Source organism: Aureobasidium pullulans (genome assembly GCF_000721785.1).
Source record: "Aureobasidium pullulans EXF-150 unplaced genomic scaffold scaffold_1, whole genome shotgun sequence".
Classification (NCBI taxonomy): domain Eukaryota; kingdom Fungi; phylum Ascomycota; class Dothideomycetes; order Dothideales; family Saccotheciaceae; genus Aureobasidium; species Aureobasidium pullulans.
In genome coordinates this window covers 1,290,172-1,312,734 of record NW_021941021.1, presented here as the reverse complement: position 1 = coordinate 1,312,734, position 22,563 = coordinate 1,290,172, and the positions used below count along the sequence as shown (strand labels likewise).

At 50.7% G+C, this 22,563-nt stretch overlaps 11 protein-coding genes across 11 annotated transcripts; 6 read left to right on the top strand and 5 right to left on the bottom strand.

Moving 5' to 3' along the window:
* Nucleotides 1-342: 342 nt before the first annotated feature.
* Nucleotides 343-2,406, top strand: M438DRAFT_263751 (P-loop containing nucleoside triphosphate hydrolase protein; the record flags this gene model as incomplete). Its single annotated transcript, XM_029899906.1, has 1 exon — nucleotides 343-2,406. The coding sequence occupies one exon, from the start codon at nucleotides 343-345 to the stop codon at nucleotides 2,404-2,406; it is 2,064 nt and encodes a 687-aa protein (XP_029765793.1).
* A 368-nt stretch (nucleotides 2,407-2,774) lies between these two features.
* Nucleotides 2,775-3,782, top strand: M438DRAFT_263774 (PIG-P-domain-containing protein; the record flags this gene model as incomplete). The annotated part of the gene is made up of 1 exon (XM_029899908.1): nucleotides 2,775-3,782. The coding sequence occupies one exon, from the start codon at nucleotides 2,775-2,777 to the stop codon at nucleotides 3,780-3,782; it is 1,008 nt and encodes a 335-aa protein (XP_029765792.1).
* Nucleotides 3,783-3,994: 212 nt separating this feature from the next.
* On the bottom strand, nucleotides 3,995-4,375 carry M438DRAFT_330588 (uncharacterized protein; the record flags this gene model as incomplete). The annotated part of the gene is made up of 1 exon (XM_029903338.1): nucleotides 3,995-4,375. One exon carries the CDS (start codon nucleotides 4,373-4,375, stop codon nucleotides 3,995-3,997), a length of 381 nt encoding a protein of 126 aa, XP_029765791.1.
* Nucleotides 4,376-4,473: 98 nt separating this feature from the next.
* M438DRAFT_10164 (uncharacterized protein) lies at nucleotides 4,474-4,943 on the top strand. Its single transcript, XM_029898637.1, has one exon. It carries the CDS (start codon nucleotides 4,572-4,574, stop codon nucleotides 4,815-4,817), a length of 246 nt encoding a protein of 81 aa, XP_029765790.1. The 5' UTR covers nucleotides 4,474-4,571; the 3' UTR covers nucleotides 4,818-4,943.
* A 126-nt stretch (nucleotides 4,944-5,069) lies between these two features.
* On the bottom strand, nucleotides 5,070-6,748 carry M438DRAFT_330587 (glutathione synthetase large chain; the record flags this gene model as incomplete). Its single annotated transcript, XM_029903337.1, has 3 exons — nucleotides 5,070-6,239; nucleotides 6,288-6,363; nucleotides 6,447-6,748. 3 exons carry the CDS (start codon nucleotides 6,746-6,748, stop codon nucleotides 5,070-5,072), a joined length of 1,548 nt encoding a protein of 515 aa, XP_029765789.1.
* A 611-nt stretch (nucleotides 6,749-7,359) lies between these two features.
* On the top strand, nucleotides 7,360-12,947 carry M438DRAFT_10154 (uncharacterized protein). Its single transcript, XM_029898635.1, has 2 exons — nucleotides 7,360-7,522; nucleotides 7,581-12,947. Exon 2 carries the CDS (start codon nucleotides 7,654-7,656, stop codon nucleotides 12,787-12,789), a length of 5,136 nt encoding a protein of 1,711 aa, XP_029765788.1. The 5' UTR covers nucleotides 7,360-7,522; nucleotides 7,581-7,653; the 3' UTR covers nucleotides 12,790-12,947.
* Nucleotides 12,948-13,120: 173 nt separating this feature from the next.
* Nucleotides 13,121-14,133, top strand: M438DRAFT_287070 (uncharacterized protein). Its single transcript, XM_029901609.1, has 3 exons — nucleotides 13,121-13,262; nucleotides 13,363-13,445; nucleotides 13,653-14,133. The coding sequence occupies exons 1-3, from the start codon at nucleotides 13,167-13,169 to the stop codon at nucleotides 13,870-13,872; spliced, it is 399 nt and encodes a 132-aa protein (XP_029765787.1). The 5' UTR covers nucleotides 13,121-13,166; the 3' UTR covers nucleotides 13,873-14,133.
* Nucleotides 14,134-14,428: 295 nt separating this feature from the next.
* Nucleotides 14,429-15,956, bottom strand: M438DRAFT_341333 (L-aminopeptidase/D-esterase). Its single transcript, XM_029904474.1, has one exon. It carries the CDS (start codon nucleotides 15,897-15,899, stop codon nucleotides 14,709-14,711), a length of 1,191 nt encoding a protein of 396 aa, XP_029765786.1. The 5' UTR covers nucleotides 15,900-15,956; the 3' UTR covers nucleotides 14,429-14,708.
* A 647-nt stretch (nucleotides 15,957-16,603) lies between these two features.
* On the bottom strand, nucleotides 16,604-17,409 carry M438DRAFT_350989 (uncharacterized protein; the record flags this gene model as incomplete). The annotated part of the gene is made up of 2 exons (XM_029906686.1): nucleotides 16,604-16,723; nucleotides 16,801-17,409. 2 exons carry the CDS (start codon nucleotides 17,407-17,409, stop codon nucleotides 16,604-16,606), a joined length of 729 nt encoding a protein of 242 aa, XP_029765785.1.
* Nucleotides 17,410-18,746: 1,337 nt separating this feature from the next.
* Nucleotides 18,747-20,321, top strand: M438DRAFT_9989 (FMN-linked oxidoreductase). The gene is made up of 2 exons (XM_029910466.1): nucleotides 18,747-18,884; nucleotides 19,066-20,321. The coding sequence occupies exon 2, from the start codon at nucleotides 19,122-19,124 to the stop codon at nucleotides 20,226-20,228; it is 1,107 nt and encodes a 368-aa protein (XP_029765784.1). The 5' UTR covers nucleotides 18,747-18,884; nucleotides 19,066-19,121; the 3' UTR covers nucleotides 20,229-20,321.
* Nucleotides 20,322-20,414: 93 nt separating this feature from the next.
* M438DRAFT_350987 (ThrRS/AlaRS common domain-containing protein) lies at nucleotides 20,415-21,420 on the bottom strand (the record flags this gene model as incomplete). Its single annotated transcript, XM_029906685.1, has 3 exons — nucleotides 20,415-20,945; nucleotides 20,976-21,221; nucleotides 21,418-21,420. The coding sequence occupies 3 exons, from the start codon at nucleotides 21,418-21,420 to the stop codon at nucleotides 20,415-20,417; spliced, it is 780 nt and encodes a 259-aa protein (XP_029765783.1).
* Nucleotides 21,421-22,563: the final 1,143 nt, after the last annotated feature.

The following is a 22,563-nucleotide window of genomic DNA, read 5'->3' as shown; positions in this document are numbered from 1 at the left end:
GTTTGCTTAACCAGCGCACACAGCAACCACTCCGAAGTGCTGATGATATAGAGCAATCGACGTAGTCTAAGTATCTGAGGATCATCATGGGCTTTAGCGAGAGAGTTGCACACTCAGAGGACCTGCCCCGGGATGATAATAACATTGTGTATCTCAATGGTCAGATCGAGTTGAAATTGTGATGAGTGCGTGCGCGCGCTCTGTCGGAAACTTTCGTGCGTTCGCTATCAACTCTCCAATGACGGCGGGCGGGCATTTCTAAGCCTGTGGACATTTTCTTTTGCATCTTGCCTCTGCGCTTCAACCACGCCCGCATCTCAACACACGACATCATCCGCCGCCATGGTATTGGCAAAGAGCAAGCAGTCGGTCGGTTTGGGCAATGCCCTTATGAACGACCGATTCAAGAACAAGAATTCAAACCAACACAAGGCCAACGCCGGAGGAATTCAGAGAAAGGGCCAGAATGGAGAGACATACATCACCAACAACAAGCAGGCCGCTGCCTACGAGAAAATGCGCTCCGTCACCGAGCAGGGCGATCTGGACGAGTTCTTGTCTACTGCAGAGCTGGCAGGCACCGACTTCACCGCCGAGAAGATGAACAACGTCAAGATCATTCACAAGGACCAGAAGAACCCATACCTCTTGTCATCTACCGAGGAGCGCAACGTCGTCAGAAAACACAACAAGAACAGAAGTCGCCTTACTGTTCCCCGTCGCCCAAAATGGGATTCCACAACCACCAAGGAGGAGCTGAACACACGCGAGAAGGAAGCCATGATTGAGTGGCGCAGAGACCTTGCCGAGCTGCAGGAGAACCAGGACTTACTCTTGACTCCCTTTGAGCGCAACTTGGAAGTCTGGAGACAGCTTTGGCGTGTCATTGAGCGTTCCGATTTGGTCGTGCAGATTGTCGACGCCAGAAACCCTCTCATGTTCCGCAGTGAAGACATGGAGTCGTACGTCAAAGAAGTCGACCCGAAAAAGCGCAACTTGCTTCTCGTCAACAAGTCGGATATGATGACGCTCGAGCAGCGCGAGGCCTGGGCCAAATACTTCATCGACAACAACATCAACTTCCGTTTCTTCTCCGCAGAGCTCGCCCGTGAGCTGAACGACGCCAAGGCTGAGGAGGAGGAGCTGCAGGTACAAGAGGAGGATGACGACGACGACGAGAGCGAGGATGAGGATGTCGAGGCTTTGGAGGGAGATGAAAACGCTCTGGAGCAGGAGGCCAAGAAGCTTGACATCCAAGACTCGCAAGAAGAGGAGGCCAAGTGGGTTGATGAGGAGACAATCGACGACAAACACGCCGTTCCCGTATCCGATGTCATCCCCATGTCGCTCGAGGAGGCCACTCGTATCCTGACAACTGAAGATCTGGAAGCCCTTTTCTTGGAGCATGCCCCCAAGATGGCCGCCGCTACCGCCGACAAGCCTGCCCGCAAGGTACAAATTGGTCTGGTCGGTTACCCCAACGTTGGTAAGTCATCCACCATCAACGCTCTGCTGGGTGCAAAGAAGGTGTCCGTCAGTGCCACTCCTGGTAAGACGAAGCATTTCCAGACCATCCACTACTCGGACCAGGTTGTCCTCTGCGATTGTCCCGGTCTCGTCTTCCCCAACTTTGCCTTCACGAAGGCGGAACTCACCTGCAACGGTGTCCTGCCCATTGATCAGATGCGCGAGTTCACCGGCCCTGCCACCCTTGTCGCCACGCGTATTCCTAAGCCTTTCCTCGAGGCTGTCTACGGTATCCAGATCAACATCCGCTCTCGCGAGGAAGGCGGTACCGGTACACCCACTGGTGAAGAGGTGCTCCGTGCCTACGCCGCTGCCCGAGGTTTCTTCACTCAAGGTCTGGGTCAGCCCGACGAGAGCAGAGCTGCCAGATTGGTGCTCAAGGACTACGTCAAGGGTAAGCTACTGTTTGTCCACCCTCCTCCAGCGGAGCCGCCGATCGACCACAAGCACTTCAACCGCGAACTGTACGACTACAACCACTTGCCCCAGAAGCGACGAGCCCAGCTCGCAGCCATCCACACAGCCGCCATGCACCCCGAGACACAGACTGGCGACGAGCCATCACTCATGGAGAACGATGAGCTCGATATGGTCCCCATGAGTGGAGCAAAGACACAACGCATGGATAAGCAATTCTTCGCACCTGGACAAGGCAGAGGAGAGCAAAATATGCCCTTCCACCACAAATACACCGAACAAGGACAGAAGAAGGTGGAGAACACGGGTGGCAGGATGTTGACCGGGCGCAAGGCTAAGATCATGCTGGCGCTGGAGAAGGACATGGACCCGGATGATGTCAAGTTGATGACTTCGAGCAAGAAGCACTTCAAGGCCAACAAGAGGGCGCAAAAGAAGGTCAGAAGCGAGTACAATGATTAAGGGCAAGCGCTTTGTTTGGTTTCTGTTGTTTTCACTCTGGGTTACGGCATGCTGAGGCGCATTTTTCATGGATATCCCCAAGTTAGTCATCGCATTGTTCTTTTTCTGGCCGAAATGGGCATAAACGAAGAGCACGAATCGTAAACAAAACCCACACTTTAGACGGTTCGCCATACATCTGAGAGGCACCATCTTCTAAGTAATGCACACTGCCCTACCCAGGCTTTACGTCAACACGGCTGTTCCTAAATGGAGAGGTATGCTCGTTTCGGAAGTGATACTTGTATGCACGGACCATGCTTCACGGCTCGAACACCTTGAAGGGCACTCAGGCACTCTCGAGGACGATTTCCCGTCAGTGTTTCAACATGTCGTTTCGACCACCGGCAAGTCCGGTGCCGGTCGGATTCTATTCACGGTCAACACCAAATCTGCCGACGTTGAGCTCATTGACAACCAAGGAGCGAGAAAACGAGGGCGGCGCACCATCAACCTTGACCTCTCCGTCCGAGGCAGCATCGATTGAGGACTTCTCCCTGGATGCTCCTGCCTCGATCGATTCCGGCAGCGAAGATGAAGATGGCGATTCAATGCCATCGCCGCCACGATCCATGTATCAACACAAGCAGTCGCAGTCGCATACATATCTTGGCCCAGCGACTTTCGCTCCTCCCTTCTACAACCGTCCTCCCACCCCACTACCTCCCAGTCCGTCATTGACGAGTCTGCTACGACCGACCTTCAGCACACAAGCTTCGCGCCCTACGACGCCAGATCCAAGTAGTGACGAAGGCACAAGCCAGACTCCCAACAGTGCCGCAGCAACCACCCTCACCACCTCCTTTCGTACTGCAAAACCCATCCCTCGCGCCTCGCCAAAGGTTCCCACCTACGAGTACTACGGCTTTACCTTATACCTTACCTCTACTCTCGGCTTCGGTATCTACTTGCTCTGGAGCTATCTGCCGTCGCCCTTTCTGCATCAACTGGGCATCTACTACTATCCGAACCGCTGGTGGAGTCTGGCTATCCCTGCTTGGCTAGTCATGCTAGTTGTGTGGATATACGTCGCATTGGCTTCATATAACACCGGCTACCTCACCCTCAAGATGCATGCCGTGGAATGCCTGGTTGACGATGCTGCGAATATCGCCGTCGTGGACGGAAAGGGAAACATTATACGTAAAGATGATGAAGGGAGGTGGAAATCACATCGAAGAGATAACAGCGCCGGGAGGAACATGCCGCCGAAGGATTTGCAGTGGAACACACTATGGAACGAAGGCACTGATGCTGTTATGGATGTGCCCATTGGAGGCGTGTGTGAAATCCTATATGGCAGGGGAGACGATAATGACGACGACGATGAGGAATGATATTATGAGATGATACCCCTTAACGAATCCCTCCATCACAGCTCTCTATCCAGAGTACAGTGACACTACCATGAGCAAATGCAGGAGTGCTTGGCCAAAGTACGTTTCATTGACTGGCAAATGTCAATGCCACATCTGTCTCTATATTCAAACCCTTCAAAAGCCCCTACTGATAGGATCACTGGACTGTTGTACATGGGAAGAGAGCACCTCTAGCTGCCTCCAATCCAGAAACCCTGGCATCCGTTATCATACTTGCGGAAATTACGTCCCTTCTTTCCACCGGTAGCGCAAGTCTCCAACATCTGCGACTCACACCACTCCTTGGGGACAAACGTGCCCAGTTTACAGTAGGCACTGACGTTGATTCTGACTTTGCCTTGACTGGCACCGTCGACTGCATAAGGGGTTCCGGTGTAAAAGTTGCGGGAGCAGAACTTCATGATGGCGGCGAGGACTTGGGCGTCCTTTTGCATACAGGTGTTGCGGTGTTGCCACATTGTCCAAAAGTCTGGACCGGCGGCGGCGGGGGTGATGAAGGCGAAGAGGCCGAGGAAGGCGAGGAGGAGGAGGTTGAGGCTGCGGCTCATCATGTTTGCGGTTGATTGTTATGTGTTGTGCAAGGGTGTATATGTGCTTGACTTTGGTCTTTCCCAATCTTTGACCGGAAGAGAGATTTAGTGAGGATGGTAAAAATCGATTTTCTCGATGTCTCGTGTTGCTTGTGGTTTGCGCATGCTTCTTATCAACATCATGTTGCCACAATATTAATCTCCCGTGCTCAAAGAGATGGTTTCATGGTGTCCGGTTTCAGGACAGACTTGCCTTGTGGTTTGCATCTCGACCGACGCGAGTGGCCATCGATCTAAAGAACATGGCTTATGCTCATACCGTCTTGGTAGGTTTCGTTGTTCGAAGGTACTTCTAGTGCCGTCTTTGTTCGTGGTGAAGTCTGCTTTTGTGGAATGTGTAGACGCTCTTACTATTGTTCTCCACACGTTGATATTGTTTACGTCTGGGGCAGTCGAAGCCTAGGCAACACGCTTGCGAACAAAGGCAAACGCACAACGTGCCCACAGTTCTGCTGGCAACGTTGGCAATCTTTGCGATCAATGAGCTATGCCGTGAATACTGAACCCAATCATAAGCGAGCAAGCCAGTTGTTCATCTGTGCATAAAGATTGTTGTTGTCCTCGAATATTGGCAAGGATGTATCGAGGAGTAGTAGGTTGTCTGTTGTCTTGTCTATCGGGATACAGCGATATAATCGACTGATCGTCGGCCATCTCAAACGTCAACAAGACAGACACTGTCAACAGAACCGAAGCCAGCCGCTACTCCACCCTCTTCACTTTGGTCACCCTTGGTTCTGAGCAAGTAGCCAGCCTGTTTGTTCTCGAGCATCTCTTGTACACCGTCCTCACCGCTCTTCGTCTTCCACAAGCAGACACCGTAAACACCTAGTTCTCCAATGACACCACCCTTCTGGACCTCTCCATTACGGAAGATGGTGTTGGTCAGTGCTGGCGGCTCAATCATCTCCATTAGAATGTAGGCCGGCCAGTGCGACTCGGGAGTCTCCTCAAGAAACTTAGGGATAGCCTTGCGGTAGACATTGTTGCCGCCACCTTCACGCTGAGGCTTGAGGACATAACGAGTGGCCGTCTCTGAGTTCTGGGCGAGCTTGCACGCTTCTTGGCCAGCTTCGCTCTTGTCGAGTGGGTAGATTGGTGCGAAAGTTTTGAAGACTTCGGTAGCTTTGCTCTTATCTGGAAGGAAGCGGGCAAGATGAGGCGAGTTTGGTGTTGCGAGGACTTGCTGAACCTTTTTCGAACCGGCCAAATGAGTCAAGATGCTGGGACACTTGACAGCCGCACTGCGTTCGATGTGAAGACGTGCATCCCAGTCGGCCTTGCCAGAGTAATCATCCGGAGAATAGCCAGCGCGGAAGTACACCAGTGAAACCTCCCACGTCTTGTCTGGCGCGTGAGGGGGAGTGTAAAGCAAAGTTCGCTTCCCATCGAGCTTGGTATAAGACATGATCTTGTTGAAGGGTACACGGAACGCTCTGACTTGGTGTTCGTTGAAGAGTGTGTACTCGAGATGTCTTTGATCAAAGACGTTGCGCTCCGGGTCCTGAACAAGGAAGATGACACAAACAGGAGAGCCGCTTCGTGATTTACCATAGGCTTGATGACCAGCCGCCAGACCTCCTGCAAGTGATGGCACTGATGTGCTTGGTGGTAAGGATGAAGTCTTGATAGTTGATGAGGTCTCTTCGGGATACGCGTCGACAGACAGAAGGTGGTTGTGTAGCTTCGAGACCTGCGTAGAAAGTCCGCCGAAAGATGAAGCAATAGTGTTGAACTCTACCTGCTTGATAGTAGGTTTGGCCGCAGATTGGGTTGGGTCGAGATGAACCATGTAATCAGAGCGGAACAGTCCGAGCGTAGTATCCTATTAACGGATGAGCACACATATTTCGAATGCTGCAGAAGTACCTACTTGAGCGTATCCTTCCTTCTTCACAGCTTGGTGGACTTTCCATAGCTCAGCGATAAAATCATCCACTTCCACGAGTCTGAGACCAATGATTAGCGAGGCCGATACATAGAGTGTTCTTTCGTGTAGCCGCTCTTAGGAAGGCTTGGAGGATAGACTCACTCTTCGACAATTTGTTTGAGCCAAGTCTCGTTGCTGGCGATGGCAGCGTAAAGCTCATTGTACGCAGTCTGGATGCCAAGACCTTGCTCAAAGCAATTCCGGGGGAACAGACTCGGGAAGAGAGTGACTGGAGCGGTGACTGCAAGCGAGCCGACTGGATCTTGCTCCTTAGAGATCCAAGAAGTTACTGGCCTCACAGCAAGACCATTGGCGATCGACCAGTCTTTGACATTAGTAATCAAGTACTGGAGCTGCTCCTCGTTGAGGTCCGGAGGGTACTTGGGGTAAATTTCGCGTGACATGGCGAGTATGAAGACAACAAGAAGGGTAAGACTAGGTCGAAGAAGATATGTCTTGGTTGTATACAATGCCAGAAAGAGTTGTTAGGAGTCGAGGTTTGGTCTAACTGCCGGTTGAACTCCGGCGATCCGGTCCGCTGTCGCGATCGCGTCACAAGCCCTGGACTTTTGTGAGCTTGACCTTCACACTAAAGAATCGGAGCAAGCAGCCAGAATCACAGTGAATCCGAGTTGATAGCTGTTAGCACTTTGGCAAGCTTTCGTACCTCTACACTGAAGAAGTAACGCGGTCGACCTGATACCACGTCGATCGCAACCACTTCCCGTCAAAGCACACAAATTCATCTCACTTACGCGCGCACTAAAAAGACAGACCATCACTGTTGAGATGCGCAGAGACAGAGGCACATCACTTCGACTTCAACAGCCGAAGCGACGGTAATTGGTCACTTTTGCAACACGCTCCTTCCCTCATCACACTCACAACTGCTTCTTCATGATCCAAGCACTAAACGCTCCTTCCCTCCCTCCACATACCAACACGTGAGTCCTCTTTCTTATGGGCTTCCACGATTCAGCTCCTACCTTTAGCATCACACATCTTGCTAGTCAATCGCCTTCCACATCGCGTCACGCCTCTCTCCTTGGCACTCTCGACGCACCAAGATTCTCCGTGCATCTAAACAATCTCTTTAGGCCAGACAGCTGATCTCCCAAGATCTGTAGATCCCTGCTTGCGCAGTTCTCTCGCTGCACTGGCAATTAGTTCCTTCTCAGGTCAGTTTTCAGGCCACATACTCCTTCCTTTCAGACACTGATGACCGATACCTCATAGTTCTGCGCTCCCATACTTTCAATCATCAACTTGATCAACTTCATCAACTTCATCAACTTCATCAACTATCGCAATGCATGAAAGCGATCCCTACCTCTGGACCTCTCGAGAGGCGGCCGAGTTCTTACGTGGAAGCCAACTCAGTACACTTGCAGATCAGCTGTTGGCCAACGATCTCAATGGTCGAATGCTCCTCGAAGATGTGAACCTTGCTTTACTGAAAGAGGAATTCGATATTCCCGGTCTAAGAGAGCGCATTGGCATCATGCAAGTCGTTCGTACGCTTCGCAGCTCTTCCGCAGGTTATGTTGCGAGCACGCGTCCCACTGCTCTACCTTCATTGCTCACCCCTCACACATCTCGCCCAAGCACGCCCATCGAACCAACTGGTGCCAGAATCCGTAAGGGAGAAGACCTCGTTGAAGATACTGGTGGCAGAAAGCGCCGCAGACTCACCCTTGTGCCTTTCCTTGACGGCGACACACAGCCTGGAGCTTTGGATGAGACGCCGCAGCCGAAGGCTGTGAATGCTCTAGATGCAACGCAGCTCAAGCACGCTGACACTGCTACTGACACCCCTACCGGCTATCTGCCGGACACTAAGCTCAGCGTCGACGATCTGTTCTATGGCAACACCAATTACGGCTCCGAAATACAGCACGCTGAAGATCAGGACAACAATTCCGATGACACTTTCACTATATTTGGAAGCTCGCAATTTCCTGGCAACGCTTCGTTTGTTTCGACCCGGCTCAAGCACTTTTTGCGAGCCGATCCTGAACCTGTTCTCTATCACCAGCACTCCGCCCTTGCCATCTACCCATACCCCGAGCATATGATCAAGGACAAAGACACTAGATCTGTTACCGTATTCGAATCCTTCCATGGCCAGATCAAGGTCATCCGCGAAAGAGCCCAGACTCTGCCCTTTCAGAGGATCGAGATCATCGACACGCAAGTGAGCCCGGGAGAATTTAGCTACCTCCTCACCAATCACAGAGGAACCGACGAGATTCTGCCGGCCTATGGCGAGTCGGAATGCGGTTCAGACTCGGGGCAGGAATCAAGTGGCGACGTTGATGATTCCGAGAATGGTTCTGACGACGACATGGCCGAAGAAGATTCTGCGATTGAGGCTCCCAATCTATCCCGTGAGCTGGTCCTGTCTCTGATTGACAAGGTGATTGATGCGCAGGCCCAAGCTTGGCGAGCCAATCAGCAACCAAAGCTAGACAAGAGCAAAGCAAATAGTGTCTGGCGCTTTGTGAAAGGCAACAAGAAGACGGCTCGTGCTCTGACAGAGCAAGCAGCCAAGGCAATCGAGCGCTTGAATGCCAGACTCGAGAGACTGAAGGATAATCTTGCGGACCGTACATGGGATACCGAGGAAGAGATCAAACAGTCTTGCTTGAGTTTGGAACCCACTGTCAGTGACCGTGAATACGAGGAATGGCGAATCCGGATCTGGGCATTGAAGAAGGAGCCTCCCTCTGCATTAAGACATCGCAAGTTGTTCACCAAAGGCCAGCAGGGCCTTCCAACAGGAGCGCTTGACGACCAGACTTCGAACGACGAGATGCAGGATTTTGTTGTTGAAGATGACAACTTTGAAGATGCCAGAGAGAGTCTCTCAGAAGACGGTCATGATTCTGATGCTAACACGCAAGAGTCTCCATCTCCCAGTGCTGCAAAGAATGAAGCAGCGTCGCCTATCAACTTCGATGAAGACACAACCATGACAGTCGACGAAGACATTGCCGCGACAGCAGACGACAGCGTTCCCGATGCTCTTGAAATACCGGCTGACTTGGAGCACGACGAGGAACCCCGCCATCAATTGGATGAAAATGCATCGTCACGTCCATCCGCCGAAACTCTCGAGGAAAATGTGCAGACACCTAAGAGCAACAAGTTTGTTGCAAACTTGCAAGACGATCCGGACTCACCCGCCCTACCTTCGCTCTCGCCCCTGTTTCGCTCTCATCGTTCGACCGCGAGCAAGGGAAGACGAGAAGTCATCACTATCTCATCCAGCCCTACACGGCCTACCGCCACTTCCGAAATGCTTCAACCGGGTGCTCTCGAAAGGCCAATCAAGGGAGAGCCGCAAGAGATCGTGTATTCAGATAACCCGGACAATGACCCTCTCACGGAGATCATGCGTTGGAAGTACGAAGACCTTGAAGAGAACGAAGACCGGAGGCGACTTTTGATCAAAATGATCTTCAACCTTAAGAACGAAACCCGCGACCCGCTTTACCCCCTATTCACGGGCAACATGACCACCTGCCTGACAAAGATTAGAGCTGCGCTATCAGCCATCAACAAAGGCAGAGAGGCCTTTTCCGGCTACAATGAAGAAGAATCGAAAGCCATGCAACACGCCGCCCGGCTTTATCTATGCTACGTCCATTCAAACCACCTCCTCTTCAGCGCGCCTCTTGAAGAGCTTGCATCATTTGGATATGAATGGCCATGGGAAGGCGATGCCGATGGCTATGCCGACGACTTACGGCGTTGGCACGGATTCATCCTGAAGGCGCTTCAGAGAGTCAAGAAAGCCTACGCAACTGGGGAGGTTGCGGTGATCGAAATCTCGGATGACGAGGAAGACGTCCCCGCCGACATCAACAAGGACAAGCCAGGCCATTCTAGCGCCCGCAAGAAGACGGTCGCTCAAGATCAAGGAGCCGTGCGAAAACGTGCGAATGCACTTGAGCGAGCAGCTTTATACGAGTCGCAAAAACAAAACAGCCAGACGACGTCCTTCATGGCTGGCGAAGATGGAGAAAGTATCGTACCACTTTATGCACCCGAAGACGTGGATCCGTCCAAGTGGGTGCACCTCAACCCTGATATCGCCAAACGCTTGAAGCCACATCAAATCGAAGGCGTTAAGTTTATGTGGAGGGAGATCACCGCACCAGTGGATGAGGACGGTCAAGGCTGTTTACTTGCCCACACCATGGGGTTGGGCAAGACAGCGCAAAGTCTAGCACTTCTCACGGCCGTGGCTGAGACTGCGAAGGATGATGAGAAGCGTGATGCTCTCCCTAGCGACCTGAAAAAGGCCAAAAACAGGCTGCGAGCGCTCATATTGTGCCCGCCATCTCTTCTGGCGAACTGGAAGCAAGAGATCAAAATGTGGTGTCCAAAAAACTTGTTCAATGTCTATTGTCTGAGTAGCGATCTACCAGGCAAGGCCTTGAGACTGGACGAACTTAGGAACTGGCGCCGTCATGGTGGTATCATGCTCTGCGGGTATACCATGTTCGCCAGGTTAATCAACGGCAAGCCCACCAAATTGCAGCCATTCACAGAGGAAGAGCAAGAGGCAGTTGAGAAGATTCTACTTGAAAAGCCTCACATTGTCGTCGCCGATGAAGTGCATTCAATCAAGAGCGACATAAGCAAGAGCTCTTTGGCCGCTCACAAGATCAAGACCCATCGCCGCATCGGACTGACTGGCTCTCCAATGTCCAATAACACCTCCGAGATTTTTGCCTTGATCGACTGGGTTGCACCGAAGTTTTTAGGCAATAAGGTCGAATTCAAGGCGCATTACCAGGAGCCAATTGAAGCAGGTACCTACCTCGACAGTAACAAAGCCGAGATTCGAAAGTCTATGACGAAGCTCGCGGCTCTGAAACGGATCATCTCGCCAAAGCTAAATCGTGCCGACATTACAGTACTCAAAGGCTCTCTCAAGAGCAAGGTGGAATTTGTCTTGACAATTCCTTTGACCGAGCCGCAGAAGCTCGGCTATGCTGCGTATGTCAGGGAGGTTCTTCGAGGCAAGGCTGGCGAGGAAGGTTCAACGATCTCACAAGTCAAGCTATTCGGATGGCTTTCCATTCTCCAGCTTCTATGCAATCATCCCGTTGTTTTCCGCCGTAAATTGCTTGAACCTATCACTACTGGCAAAAAGGGCAAGAAGGCTACACTTACTGCTGCGGATACTGAAGTGGTCGAGGACACCCTCACCGCAGGCTCGTCTACCGCCCCATCGTCGACAGCGATTGCAGTTTCTGGAACTGCTCGCCTGCGTGAGGGACAATCGCCTGCGAACGAGGAAGATGCTGCGTATGCTGACGTTCATATCTCGCAGTATGACATCAACAAGGCGATAGTGGATGCTTTGCTCGAGGTCGTGCCGGACGATGATTCCATTGAGCTGTCCTACAAGACCTTGCTAGTCCGAAAGATTATGGGCCTTTCTATCGAAGCAGGTGACAAAGTTTTGATCTTCTCGCAAAGCATCCCGTCATTGAATTTTCTGGATAAGATGTTGACCAGCATGGGCCTTCGATATGGCCGAATTCAAGGAGACGTGGCCCAAGAAAAGCGCGAGAAGGTCTTGAAAGCCATGTCGAACAATAAGCTCGACGTGCTACTAATCTCGACTCGTGCCGGAGGCCTTGGCCTGAATATCCAACAAGCCAACCGTGTCATTATCTTCGACTATTCATTCAACCCGACTTGGGAAGAGCAAGCAATCGGTAGGTCGTATCGATTGGGTCAGACCAAACCTGTCTTCGTCTACCGTTTTGTCGCCGGTGGTACTTTCGAATTTGGGCTGTACGACAAACAGCTATTCAAGACCGGTCTCTCCTCGCGTGTTGTTGACAAGAAGAACCCAATGCGAAATGCCAACAAAAAGCCTGCAGAGTGGATGAAGCCTCCGTTCGACGTTCCACAGCAAGACATTAATGCTGAGGCTGGCAAGGATGAGAACGTGATGGACAAGATTATCGCCAGTCAACGTGGAGGCCATGACGAATTTATTCGTAGTATCAAGACCATGGAGACTCTCATGGGGGAGTCAAAGGACGAAGCATTGACTGCCGAAGAGATGCAAGAGGTGGAAAACGAGGTATTGCTCGCACAGACACGCAAGATCAGTGGCTTTGAAAACCGCACCACGTTGGCACCACCTCCACCGCCTGGTTTTGGTCCCAATGAGCCACTCCCGTACAACCTTGGTATGAACTTCACCTTGCCAGGCTTCGGCACTCCACCTTCTATCACTCAGCCAGGTTTCCGCGCCGGAAGTCAAAAACGTCTCAATGCGCAACAACAACAACAACAACAACAACAAGCAGTCCCTGCCGCCCACGAACGCCATGCTCGGCAGACGTTATCATCTGAACCCACCGACCTGACTAAATCACCCCCAACACCCGGCAAGAGAATAGTTACAAGATACTGAGAGAGGTCGCGGATCCGATATGGCCAAGGAAGTTGAGGTAGCTTGATTGGGGAGCGACCATTGCTCTTGTATCATAGATCATCCAAGTAGCAGGAAGCTACCATTGCTTTTGCAGCCATAGATAATTGAAGCATTCCATTCCAAGTCCACGCACGGATGTGTTACAGTGAAGACGTGACGCGACGAGGGTGAGTTGGTAGGAGCGGTATATATGTCTTGGCGCGAAACAAATCTGACGTAACCATTTCTATCGAGCTCACCTTCAAACCCCGGTCCTAATCCCGACTATCGAAACAATCTCTGGGAGTACGAGAAAAGATAAAGTCTGCCTTGTGTTTATACTACCAACCCATTATTGACAACAAGGAAGGACCAAGATGCCGCCAAACAGTGCCCACGGCAAGCTAGACAGCGAGGAGACCAACGCGGCAGCGTGGCAGGCCACAAGAGGTGCTGTGACAGGAGCAGCGAGGGTATGTAAAATCAGTGTTCCATACTACCAGCCTTGCTGAGCATCGGAGTGCCTGGTACTTTGACCTGGATATGTGACTCTTTTACTGACTCGACTGATAGTGGGGCATCTATTCTGCAGTCGCGGCCGGCATTGCCTATGCATACTCGCCAGTATATCGTGGCCTGACTATCCAATTCAAAGTGTACGTGTTTATTTCCCTCCTTTTCTCTCAGGTTACAAGCTATGCTGGAGGCCACTCCTGGCATGTCATATCGCACTTTCTGCAGGCGCACAAACACATGCTTTACTTTGATATGCTTGCCTCCCTTTCACGACCTAACGTATTGATTTTGAGCATTGCCAATAGCCCGGCATAAAATTACACAGACCATTGACTGACATTACAAAGCTTCCTCCAGATGTCTGGCATGATCTTTGGCAGTGTTATTGAAGCAGACGAACGCCTACGAATCTACGGCGAACGATCACGGCGTCAAAAAGTCATGGCCCGTGACGCTGCTGTATGGAGAAAATATGAGGAGGAGTTTGAGAGTTTGGGTATTTCGGGTATTGCCAGCGAGGCTAGAGCAAAGAAGGGCGGTTCCGAAGAGCAGGGGCAGGAGAAATAAGGCTGTAAACGCAGGATGCTTCCAATCGTTGATCAAAAAAGGGCTGTACCTAGAACGCCTACATGAATACTGAAAGTTCCATGCCTCTCGGCAGGTAGGGATGCGATTATTCTTTTCCTCCATATCGCGCTGTTGCTCGAGGCTCATGACGCATAGTCCATGCCAGAGAGCACAGAGAGGGTAACAAAGAAGTACCATATCTAAACATGATACATCACGCATACCACTGACACAATTATGAAGCAAGACAACTTGCGCGCGCTGAGGTGATGAGAATTTTGAAAGACAAAGAGTCAACAGATTGTTCCAAGCGACCCACGGGTAAAGCAGAAACTCGGAAAGAACGCATGCCTGCCGGTTGGTGAAACAAAGTATTGTCTGACAAACTCTTAAGTTCTATCTTCGACACACTGGACGACATTGTTAGCTCTATCCCACATGTCCATAGAGACGTACGAAGGGTTGAAATTATGACTTGTCTGCGGCATCAACGATGCTCTCCTCACATCTGAAGGCACATAACTTCTCACTCTCTACAGCGTATGGAAAGCATTGTGATCAGATCTTTGTTACAATTGGCTGCCGAAAAAGACAAACAGTGCTGGCATATCCCGGTCTTTTGACTGCCCACTTCTAAATTGTTTTTATGTCACGGAACAGCAGCTAGACCATTCTGCCTCAACCCAAAATGAATCCTGCCGCAAACCGGCGTCTGCATTCCAGCAATGATATGTGCAGATTGGACTTCTTCTCGAAGCATCATGGTCAAATATCCAAGTAAGGGTAGAAAGACACCTCTACATATCTCAAAAGTATCATATCTTTGCACGACGCACTCAGCCCATCTGAGATTTGCCATAATCCTGCATGATCTCTTTGACCCTCTGCAAGGGTAATGCTTCCACCTTGTGCCCGTCGAGCCCTTCCATCGTCTCGGCCATGCACAAACAATTGTAAATTGCTTCCTCAACACAGTCAGCAGTACCCTCGAACAACCAGCTCAATGCAGAGTCTTCTACGGCCTCGACTCGATGGACTGCAGATATGACAACTCCCTCTGGTGGGCTTGATTGGTTGATAGAAATCTCATTGGCAGTCGAGAAAGCCAGAAAGATGTCGCCAGACATGTTGTATCCGACTCCCCCAACGCGCGAAAGACCGACAGTGGCGCGTTTGGCGATTCTCGTGAGTTGATGCGGCAGCAGAGGAGCGTCTGTAGCAATGATAACGATGATGCTGCCGTCTTTCTCCTCCTTTGCCTTTTCTAGATCTTCCTTTGCTTTCTTTCTCTTCTTGTCTCGTTCTGCCTCGGCAGCTAGGATACGGCCCACGGGTACGCCAGCAATTCGCAGACCATCCATACTCCCATAGTTTGCTTGCACCATACAAGCGACTGTGAATGTTTCGTCAGAATGTGGGATCTGAACAAGCCGACTCGATGACCCATTTCCGCCCTTGAAGCCATGACAGATCATACCACATCCACCCCCTTTGTTTCCTTCCTCCACCGCTTCCCCCGACTTTGCCTTCTGCAGCCCCTCAACGACGTGTTTGGGCGTGACAGCAAAGGAAGCACAGTCATGAAGGTATCCATCGTATGTTTCGGCAGCAACAGGTAAAGCCATGAATTTCCTGTCAATGGTCCGCACACCATACTCCAAAATGCCTTGATGAGCTGCTCCGATACCAAAGCTACCAGTCAGAACAATAGGCGTATGTAGCAATCCACTCTCTGCAACGTTGTGGGTACCAGTCATTTCGCCGAGCCCATTGAAGCTGAACAGCCCTGCATAACAGGCTTTGTGATACCAGTCTTCGCGTGGTATGATGCAGGTTACTCCAGTGTTAACTGTCTTGTCATATGATGTAATCTCTTGAGTTGAGACGCTGACCCCAGGTACGTCTGTTATAGAATTGAGAAACCCAGGAAAATGGTCGCCAAGGAAGATATCTGGCAGGAGTTCACGTATCCGCATGCGAGTATTTGGAATTGGCGGTGGCGATTTGATGAATCCTCGTCTGACCATTGTCACAGTCTGGAATACAGTAGTACTTGAAGTTGCAAGGCTTGAAGTTACTGAACTCAAAACTGAGGCGCAATGGAGTTGATGAACAGTCTTTACCAAGCCACAATCTAGGCAGCAACATAATGATTTCAGGCGTCAAGATGACATGTCAGCTTGACCAATCATCTGACATGGCCCTGTAAACTGCCACAGCGGGAAGGTCGTCGATCTTGAGTGCGGAACATATCATGACGTGTTTAGATGACACCCAACAATCAAGGTGGGTGCATTCGCTTGCTAAACACGACTTGTTTGGTTTCCTAGCATGCCGAGTATGTTTTGATCATGGTCTCAGTAGACTTGGTATGGCCTTAAACCAACGTCGAAGCTCCTTAGCATAAAAGCGGTCAGTCTTTTTACAGATAACTCCTGAAACCCGATTTCGAGAGCATCACTGTCTGGGAGCTGAATATGAGGTTTCCACATGCTTGAATCAATTTTGGAGAAGTCCAGTCACACATAGGTGAACTGAGTTTGACTAGGTAGAGAGATTGTATTGTGAAGTCACAGGGAGGACTCGAGGGAGCCCTGAGAAGATGACCGTTTGTTACAAGGCAATTTATGCCTCCAACGACAACCAAAACTTGCCAGAGGTGGACGCAGAATGCGGCGAGAGAGATGCATATAAGGATCACGGAAGCCCTTCGGCCTTTTTCGGTACACTATCAGATGAGCAGCATGGACGCGGCCAATGTCAAGGTAAGAGATGTGTTGAGAGATGAGTTGCGAGTAGCTGATTGTCGTTCTCCGTGCCAGATCTCCAGTATAGTAACAATAACTACGGCCTGTTAAACTCAAGTCAGTAAGCCACTTCTTGTTGGTATCAAGGTTCGTTATCCGATCTAGAGGTATGCTAGCATACCAAAGTCGTGTCGAACCCTGTTGCAACCTCAGCGTTCCATCTCCCAACCAGAAAGGAGCCTGGATGCCTCGTCGTCGTCAGCCTCATGGCGATGTTTCCGGCGACTATGACATGTAGGTAACTATTGGCGGGATTGTCCTTTTTGTTCGGCCGACGTATCTCAAGGGTGACCGGGTTGCCATCGCCAGCCAAGTTGTCTATGGTCACGTCGAACTTCAATCTCCAAAAGGTCGTTACTCTGTACGTGGCCGAAGCGGAAGTTCCGACTAGCTTGTAGCCAGTTTCAATAGGTACGTTCAGTCTGTATACCCATCTTCCCCTCCATCTTGATCGCCTTATCTGGAGAAGGACGATGCCATTACTGTCTTTGACGTACACTCGACTCGGTGGGAATAGCCGAGAGCTTTTCGCTTTCTCGGGTGAAGACGTAAGCTTCTCGATAACAGGTTCATTGGATGAGTCGAGATCTGGAGGTACAACGTTTGCGTTCCAAAACCACTTGTCGATCCGCTGGACGTCTGGGCCGATAGACAATGTTGTAGTTGAAGTAGCGATGCAGGAAGGTACGATGCCGATGGGCGAAGGAAGAGGACTAAGGGGTGCGGCCATTGGTAGATATAGCAGAGAGTGAAAGTAGAGTATGGATCGATGATGGGAACTTGCAGGTATTGGACAAATCTTGTAGGTAGACGAAACAGTCGCGTTGTCTTGATATCTGAATTCTGGCAACGATCGGGCGATGGACTTTGAAAGCCGAAGGCAAGCACGAAGGATGGAACCGATCCGAAATTTGGTCTGACAACCGTGCAAGTTGCAGCAGGCACGATCAGGCACCTTCCGCAAGCATTCTTGGCTTTGAGTTTCCTAGTGACAGCTTCCAAGAAGCGAGGAGATTGTGATATTGGTATTATCATCCAGCGCGGGCACGTTGGAAGCCGCTCCGAATATCGATGCATTCAAGGAGCAAGAGATACTGTGCATCCATGCAGCCAGTGAAGAAGGGCCCAGACGGAGAGATTTCTGAGTCGATCGAATGCTTGTTTCCCTCTTCATCAGGTCCAGGACATATTGGGCCTACAGGAGTTTCCAATTGCTTCTGTCCGGTGATAAGTCTAGCATCTGATGAACTCTTGGAAGTAATCATATCGCTTCACTCTGTCCTTTGACCGTGGCCGTTAGTGAATAGAACGATGAGAAAAGATCCAACGACTTCACATGATTGCGGTACTGTAAATGGAACAAAGTCGAGAAGAATCGTGCCCCGACTGGATGTGCAGTCATGTAACTAAAGTTGCCCGGGCTTCTGATTAGGTACTTGAAAGTCGGCGGTGACGAGGGTTGAAACCCCATGAAAGCGTCTGAATGCGGTCGAGCCTGCGCAGATCGAGCAGATGGCTTGGTGATAAGTTGAGCACGATAGAGTATAGGGAGGACAATCGCTTGTTAGGATACGGTTAGCACTCTTGTATTCCAGGCTCTCTCCACCTCTTTGGCCCTTTGGGCGCTCAGATATCCTACCACGGAGAGGAACCGCTTGACGCCCTCTCTTAATGGATCAAAGATCCCTGTGAGTTCACTTGGACTTTTCCTATCAGGTCCGCCACCACAACCAGATCCTTCTCCGTCGAGACCGCTGTCGCCGGAGCATTCCTAGTCCCAAGGATCTCAAGCGCGACTCCAGACGTCTCTGCTACCATCTTCGGCTGCACGCATTCCATCGATATTCGCCCAAACCACGCCGGCAAGCACATCCGCGAAGGGATATAACGTTGTTGAATTTCAGATTCCAGAGGCGGCAACCACGTGTTGCCGTGCTATGCCGGAGCCGGTGCGAGGCGCCCGTGCTGTCCTGTGTGAAACTTTAGCCGCAAAAGCGAACATTCTGGATGACGTAGCCGAATACCACCTTCCTTTTCGCCTGAGATGATGGGCCAACATCGCTTCTTTCGCTGCTTTCCGGGCTGGTGTTGTCTCTGGAGAATTGAGCTGCTGCTTGGGAACGCCAGCCCAGCTTTCGCATTGCGCAATTGGCACTCCGTACCCCAGTCCTACTCGATATCAAGGCCGTAACAAAGGAGAGATTGGTAAGCGGTGCGAGATTTCGTGCACGCCCCGGACACTCGGCATTGCCTCACGGTCCTCACCGTTTTCTCTCAACTTCCACAGCTTGATTAATAAAGCAGTTCTTGAGTAGATATATAATCAGATGCCCATCAAACGATGCAGCCAGTTTCCGCTTCCCATTTCTGATTGCAGCATTTACAGCGAGCGACCCGTTCTTCCTCTCTCCCTTCCAGATCCATCAAATCATTTCATACACAATGGCCTCCAGGCTCTTTCAACCCCTCCAGATCGGCAAGGCCAAATTGTCGAATCGTCTAGCTATGGCACCTCTGACTCGTTTCCGCGCCGACGACGACCACGTTCAACTTCCTTTTGTCAAGGACTATTACTCCCAGCGCGCTTGTGTTCCAGGAACCCTTCTGATTACTGAGGCCACTCCTATCTCTGCTCGCGCTGGTGGCTACAACAACGTTCCTGGCATTTACACCGACGCCCAGATCAAGGCCTGGAAGGAGATCGTCGACTCCGTCCACGCCAAGGGTGGTGTTATCTACATGCAACTTTGGGCCCTCGGCCGTGCTGCCGACCCTACTGTCCTTAAGAACGATGGCTACGACTTCTGCTCCTCGTCTGACATTCCCATGAGCGACAACTCGCCCAAGCCTCGTCCTCTTACCGAGGAGGAAATCCAAATCTTCATCAGGGATTACGCCAACGCTGCTAAGAACGCTGTTGAGGGTGCTGGTTTCGATGGAGTAGAAATTCACGGTGCAAACGGCTATCTGATTGATCAATTCACTCAGGACGTGTGCAACAAGCGTACTGACAAGTGGGGTGGCAGCATTGAGAACCGCACTCGCTTCGCTCTTGAGGTCACTAAGGCTGTCGTGGACGCTGTCGGTGCCGACAAGACTGGTATTAGATTGTCTCCTTGGTCTCCGTTCCAGAGCATGAAGATGGATGACCCCATTCCCACTTTCACTCATCTTATCAACGGCCTGAAGGAGCAGAAGCTCGCATACCTACATTTGGTCGAGTCTAGAATCCAAGGCAACGCCGATGTGGAGTCGACTGAGAAGATTGACTTCGCTATTGAGGCCTGGGGCAAGACCTCTCCTATTCTGGTTGCTGGCGGTTTCCGCGCTGACAGCGCTCGCCGTGCCGCTGATGAGGAATACACCGACAAGGACATTATTATCGTCTTTGGCCGATACTTTATTTCCACTCCCGACCTGGTGTACCGCATCAAGGAGAACATTCCACTTGCCGATTATGACCGCGACACCTTCTATGCCGCCAAGAGCGAGAAGGGTTACACCGACTATCCCTTCAGTGAGAAGTTCCAGAAGGAGGCCAAGCTGTAGATGTGGTTTCAGACAATTTTTGCTGTCCGAGATACCATTAGATGTTTGACAGATTCATACCTAGACTACTATAGAGCTCCACGATTGAACGACACAACTCCCTACTACAACGTCTCCATACACGTTACTCTGTTATCAGCAAGACTTCTTCGCAATTTATGATCTCTGTTTATAAGTCCACTACATCTATGCGACAGCATAAGAGACTCTACTAGTACCCTTGCTCCTGCTGATCTTCCTCACTGTCGTTTTCCCACAATCGGCAGTGCTATCAACGTGTGTACCACCACAGGGGTACGTGTCAGCTCCAACAATCTTGACCACCCTGAATTTCTCGCCTGCCGCAACATTGGGATTATCGGTAATCAATCTCTCAAGGCCATTGTTCTTGAAGTCTTCCTCACTCCACCATTCAATCTCAACCGGTAAGTTGTCATCGACGTATTCGTCAACCTTCTTTTGGATGGCATCCTTCCACTTGCCCTCGATTGATCCTTGGAACTCGCATGATGCGGCGTCTGGAAAGTGCGATGCCTTGAGCTCATCAAACCCTTCAATCTCTTTCTCGAGAAGTTTCCTGGTTGCTGCTCCAAGAACGTGTCCAGCTGTGTGGAGTCTTGAGTATAGTAGGCGCTTCTCGGTGTCGATCTCCTGTGTTACAGTCTCTCCTTCCGCAAATGGGTTGTGTCCAGCTTCAAATCTGCCGAAGTGCAGGACCTGCCCGTTGGATACAACATCCATACGTACAGCACTGACATTAAAGATGCTATTCGATGTCTTCATCATGCCCACATCGGATGGTTGGCCGCCGCCCTGGGGATGAAGAATCGTCTGTTCGGTAACAACGACATGGTCATCGTCACTGGCGTGCTTGAACAAAGATTGGTTGGCCTCTTCCAGCGAAGTTACTAATCGAATCGACCGCACCGCTGTTGCAAGAGAATACAGCTTTGCGTTGTGCTGAAAAGCAAGATACGTTCTTGATGAAGCAGCCTACGAATCAGTCAGTATGATCGTACTACTTTGGTGCACTCCAAGCGCGACAGACGAACATCGAGAAAGGTTGCAACCTATTCAATATGAGAATGAACATCGCTATATCTTGCACCGTCTCGATGTTGTCGTCACAGACTTGTGTCGTGTTCTGAAGGTGTCTCAATGTGAGGCAACAAGACACGAATCAACATACCATTTCCTGGGGCTGCTCGAAGATGCCTCGTGGTGTTGTGCACAGTGAAGATATACAGAGAAACGATGTCCCTCGTTGAAAAAGACGAAGATGCCACGCCCTGTCATTGACGGATCGGCAAATCTTGCCGTCATCATGCCGGTCTATACGAGATACGGTATATCTGGACTTTTCTTCGTGGCATACGATCAACTCGCTGTCACTAATTCGCAGCCAATGAGTAGGTTTGTGGTCTGGAAGGAAAATTGATCAGGCCTGGTTGTAGAGGTATTCTTCGTACCTCTTATTATCCCGTCCCTATTTGTTGCCGCATTAGCGGTCCATCAATCGCGGTGTAGCACCGATCAAGAGCTTCCATTCTCCAAGATAGGTGGATATCGGACCTACAATTCAACAGAGGCGCACTCAAAACTTGTTGAAGTGATGGGTGTCGTTCGGATAATAAGCCTTGCCAAGGTTGCAGTTCTCGAACCAACGTAAGCACGCTGCTCTCCCCACTTGAGGTCTTTCCATAAAGAAGCTTTATTTGTTTGCAAGGTACCACTCGAGCATGTCCAACTCTAACGTTGATCAGCATCGTTGGCGACTAAAAGGTAGAGTAGCAGTACCCAGAGTTCCATGATAACTTTTTGCAGAATTGATCAGGAAGCAACCTCTATGAAAGCGGGTATTGGTATTGCTACGGTTTGGGAGCGTGAGACAAAGGCGAGAGCTGCTCTCATGATCTCTACAACCCTATGGCCCTCAGCTTTGAGGTTATTGAGTCCTTATAAGGTCTATATCCTGCTGCGGGCGCAACCATGTTGAGCCCTGTGCCAAAGGAAACGCCCTGCCACGCCTTACTGGAGGGCAGTCTTCAATCAAAAGAACTTAGGCATCTGTCAATGCTGTACTCCTGCATCGATATTGGTACTACCACTCTCCAATATGTCAAGCGGCGAGAAATTTGATACCCTGCCTGGATACAGCCCAGCTACGGCGGGGCTCACCGCCTATCACATCACCCTCACCATGTACGAATTCGTCACCACATCTAAAGGCGGAATCCACAAGTTTCAGGATTTCGTCGATCAGTCCAACAATGCAATCACTCTCTCTCCGGATTCAACTTGGCGAGATGTGAGGGCTCGACTCTGGAACATGATT

Coding starts and splice junctions, on each gene's coding strand:
- M438DRAFT_10164 (XM_029898637.1), top strand. CDS start 4,572: ATGGTTTCATGGTGTCCGGTTTCAGGACAGACTTGCCTTGTGGTTTGC.
- M438DRAFT_9989 (XM_029910466.1), top strand. CDS start 19,122: ATGGCCTCCAGGCTCTTTCAACCCCTCCAGATCGGCAAGGCCAAATTG.
- M438DRAFT_341333 (XM_029904474.1), bottom strand. CDS start 15,899: ATGGTCAGACGAGGATTCATCAAATCGCCACCGCCAATTCCAAATACT.
- M438DRAFT_287070 (XM_029901609.1), top strand. CDS start 13,167: ATGCCGCCAAACAGTGCCCACGGCAAGCTAGACAGCGAGGAGACCAAC. Junction 13,263..13,362: donor CTGTGACAGGAGCAGCGAGG/GTATGTAAAATC, acceptor CTCGACTGATAG/TGGGGCATCTATTCTGCAGT. Junction 13,446..13,652: donor CTGACTATCCAATTCAAAGT/GTACGTGTTTAT, acceptor GACATTACAAAG/CTTCCTCCAGATGTCTGGCA.
- M438DRAFT_10154 (XM_029898635.1), top strand. CDS start 7,654: ATGCATGAAAGCGATCCCTACCTCTGGACCTCTCGAGAGGCGGCCGAG.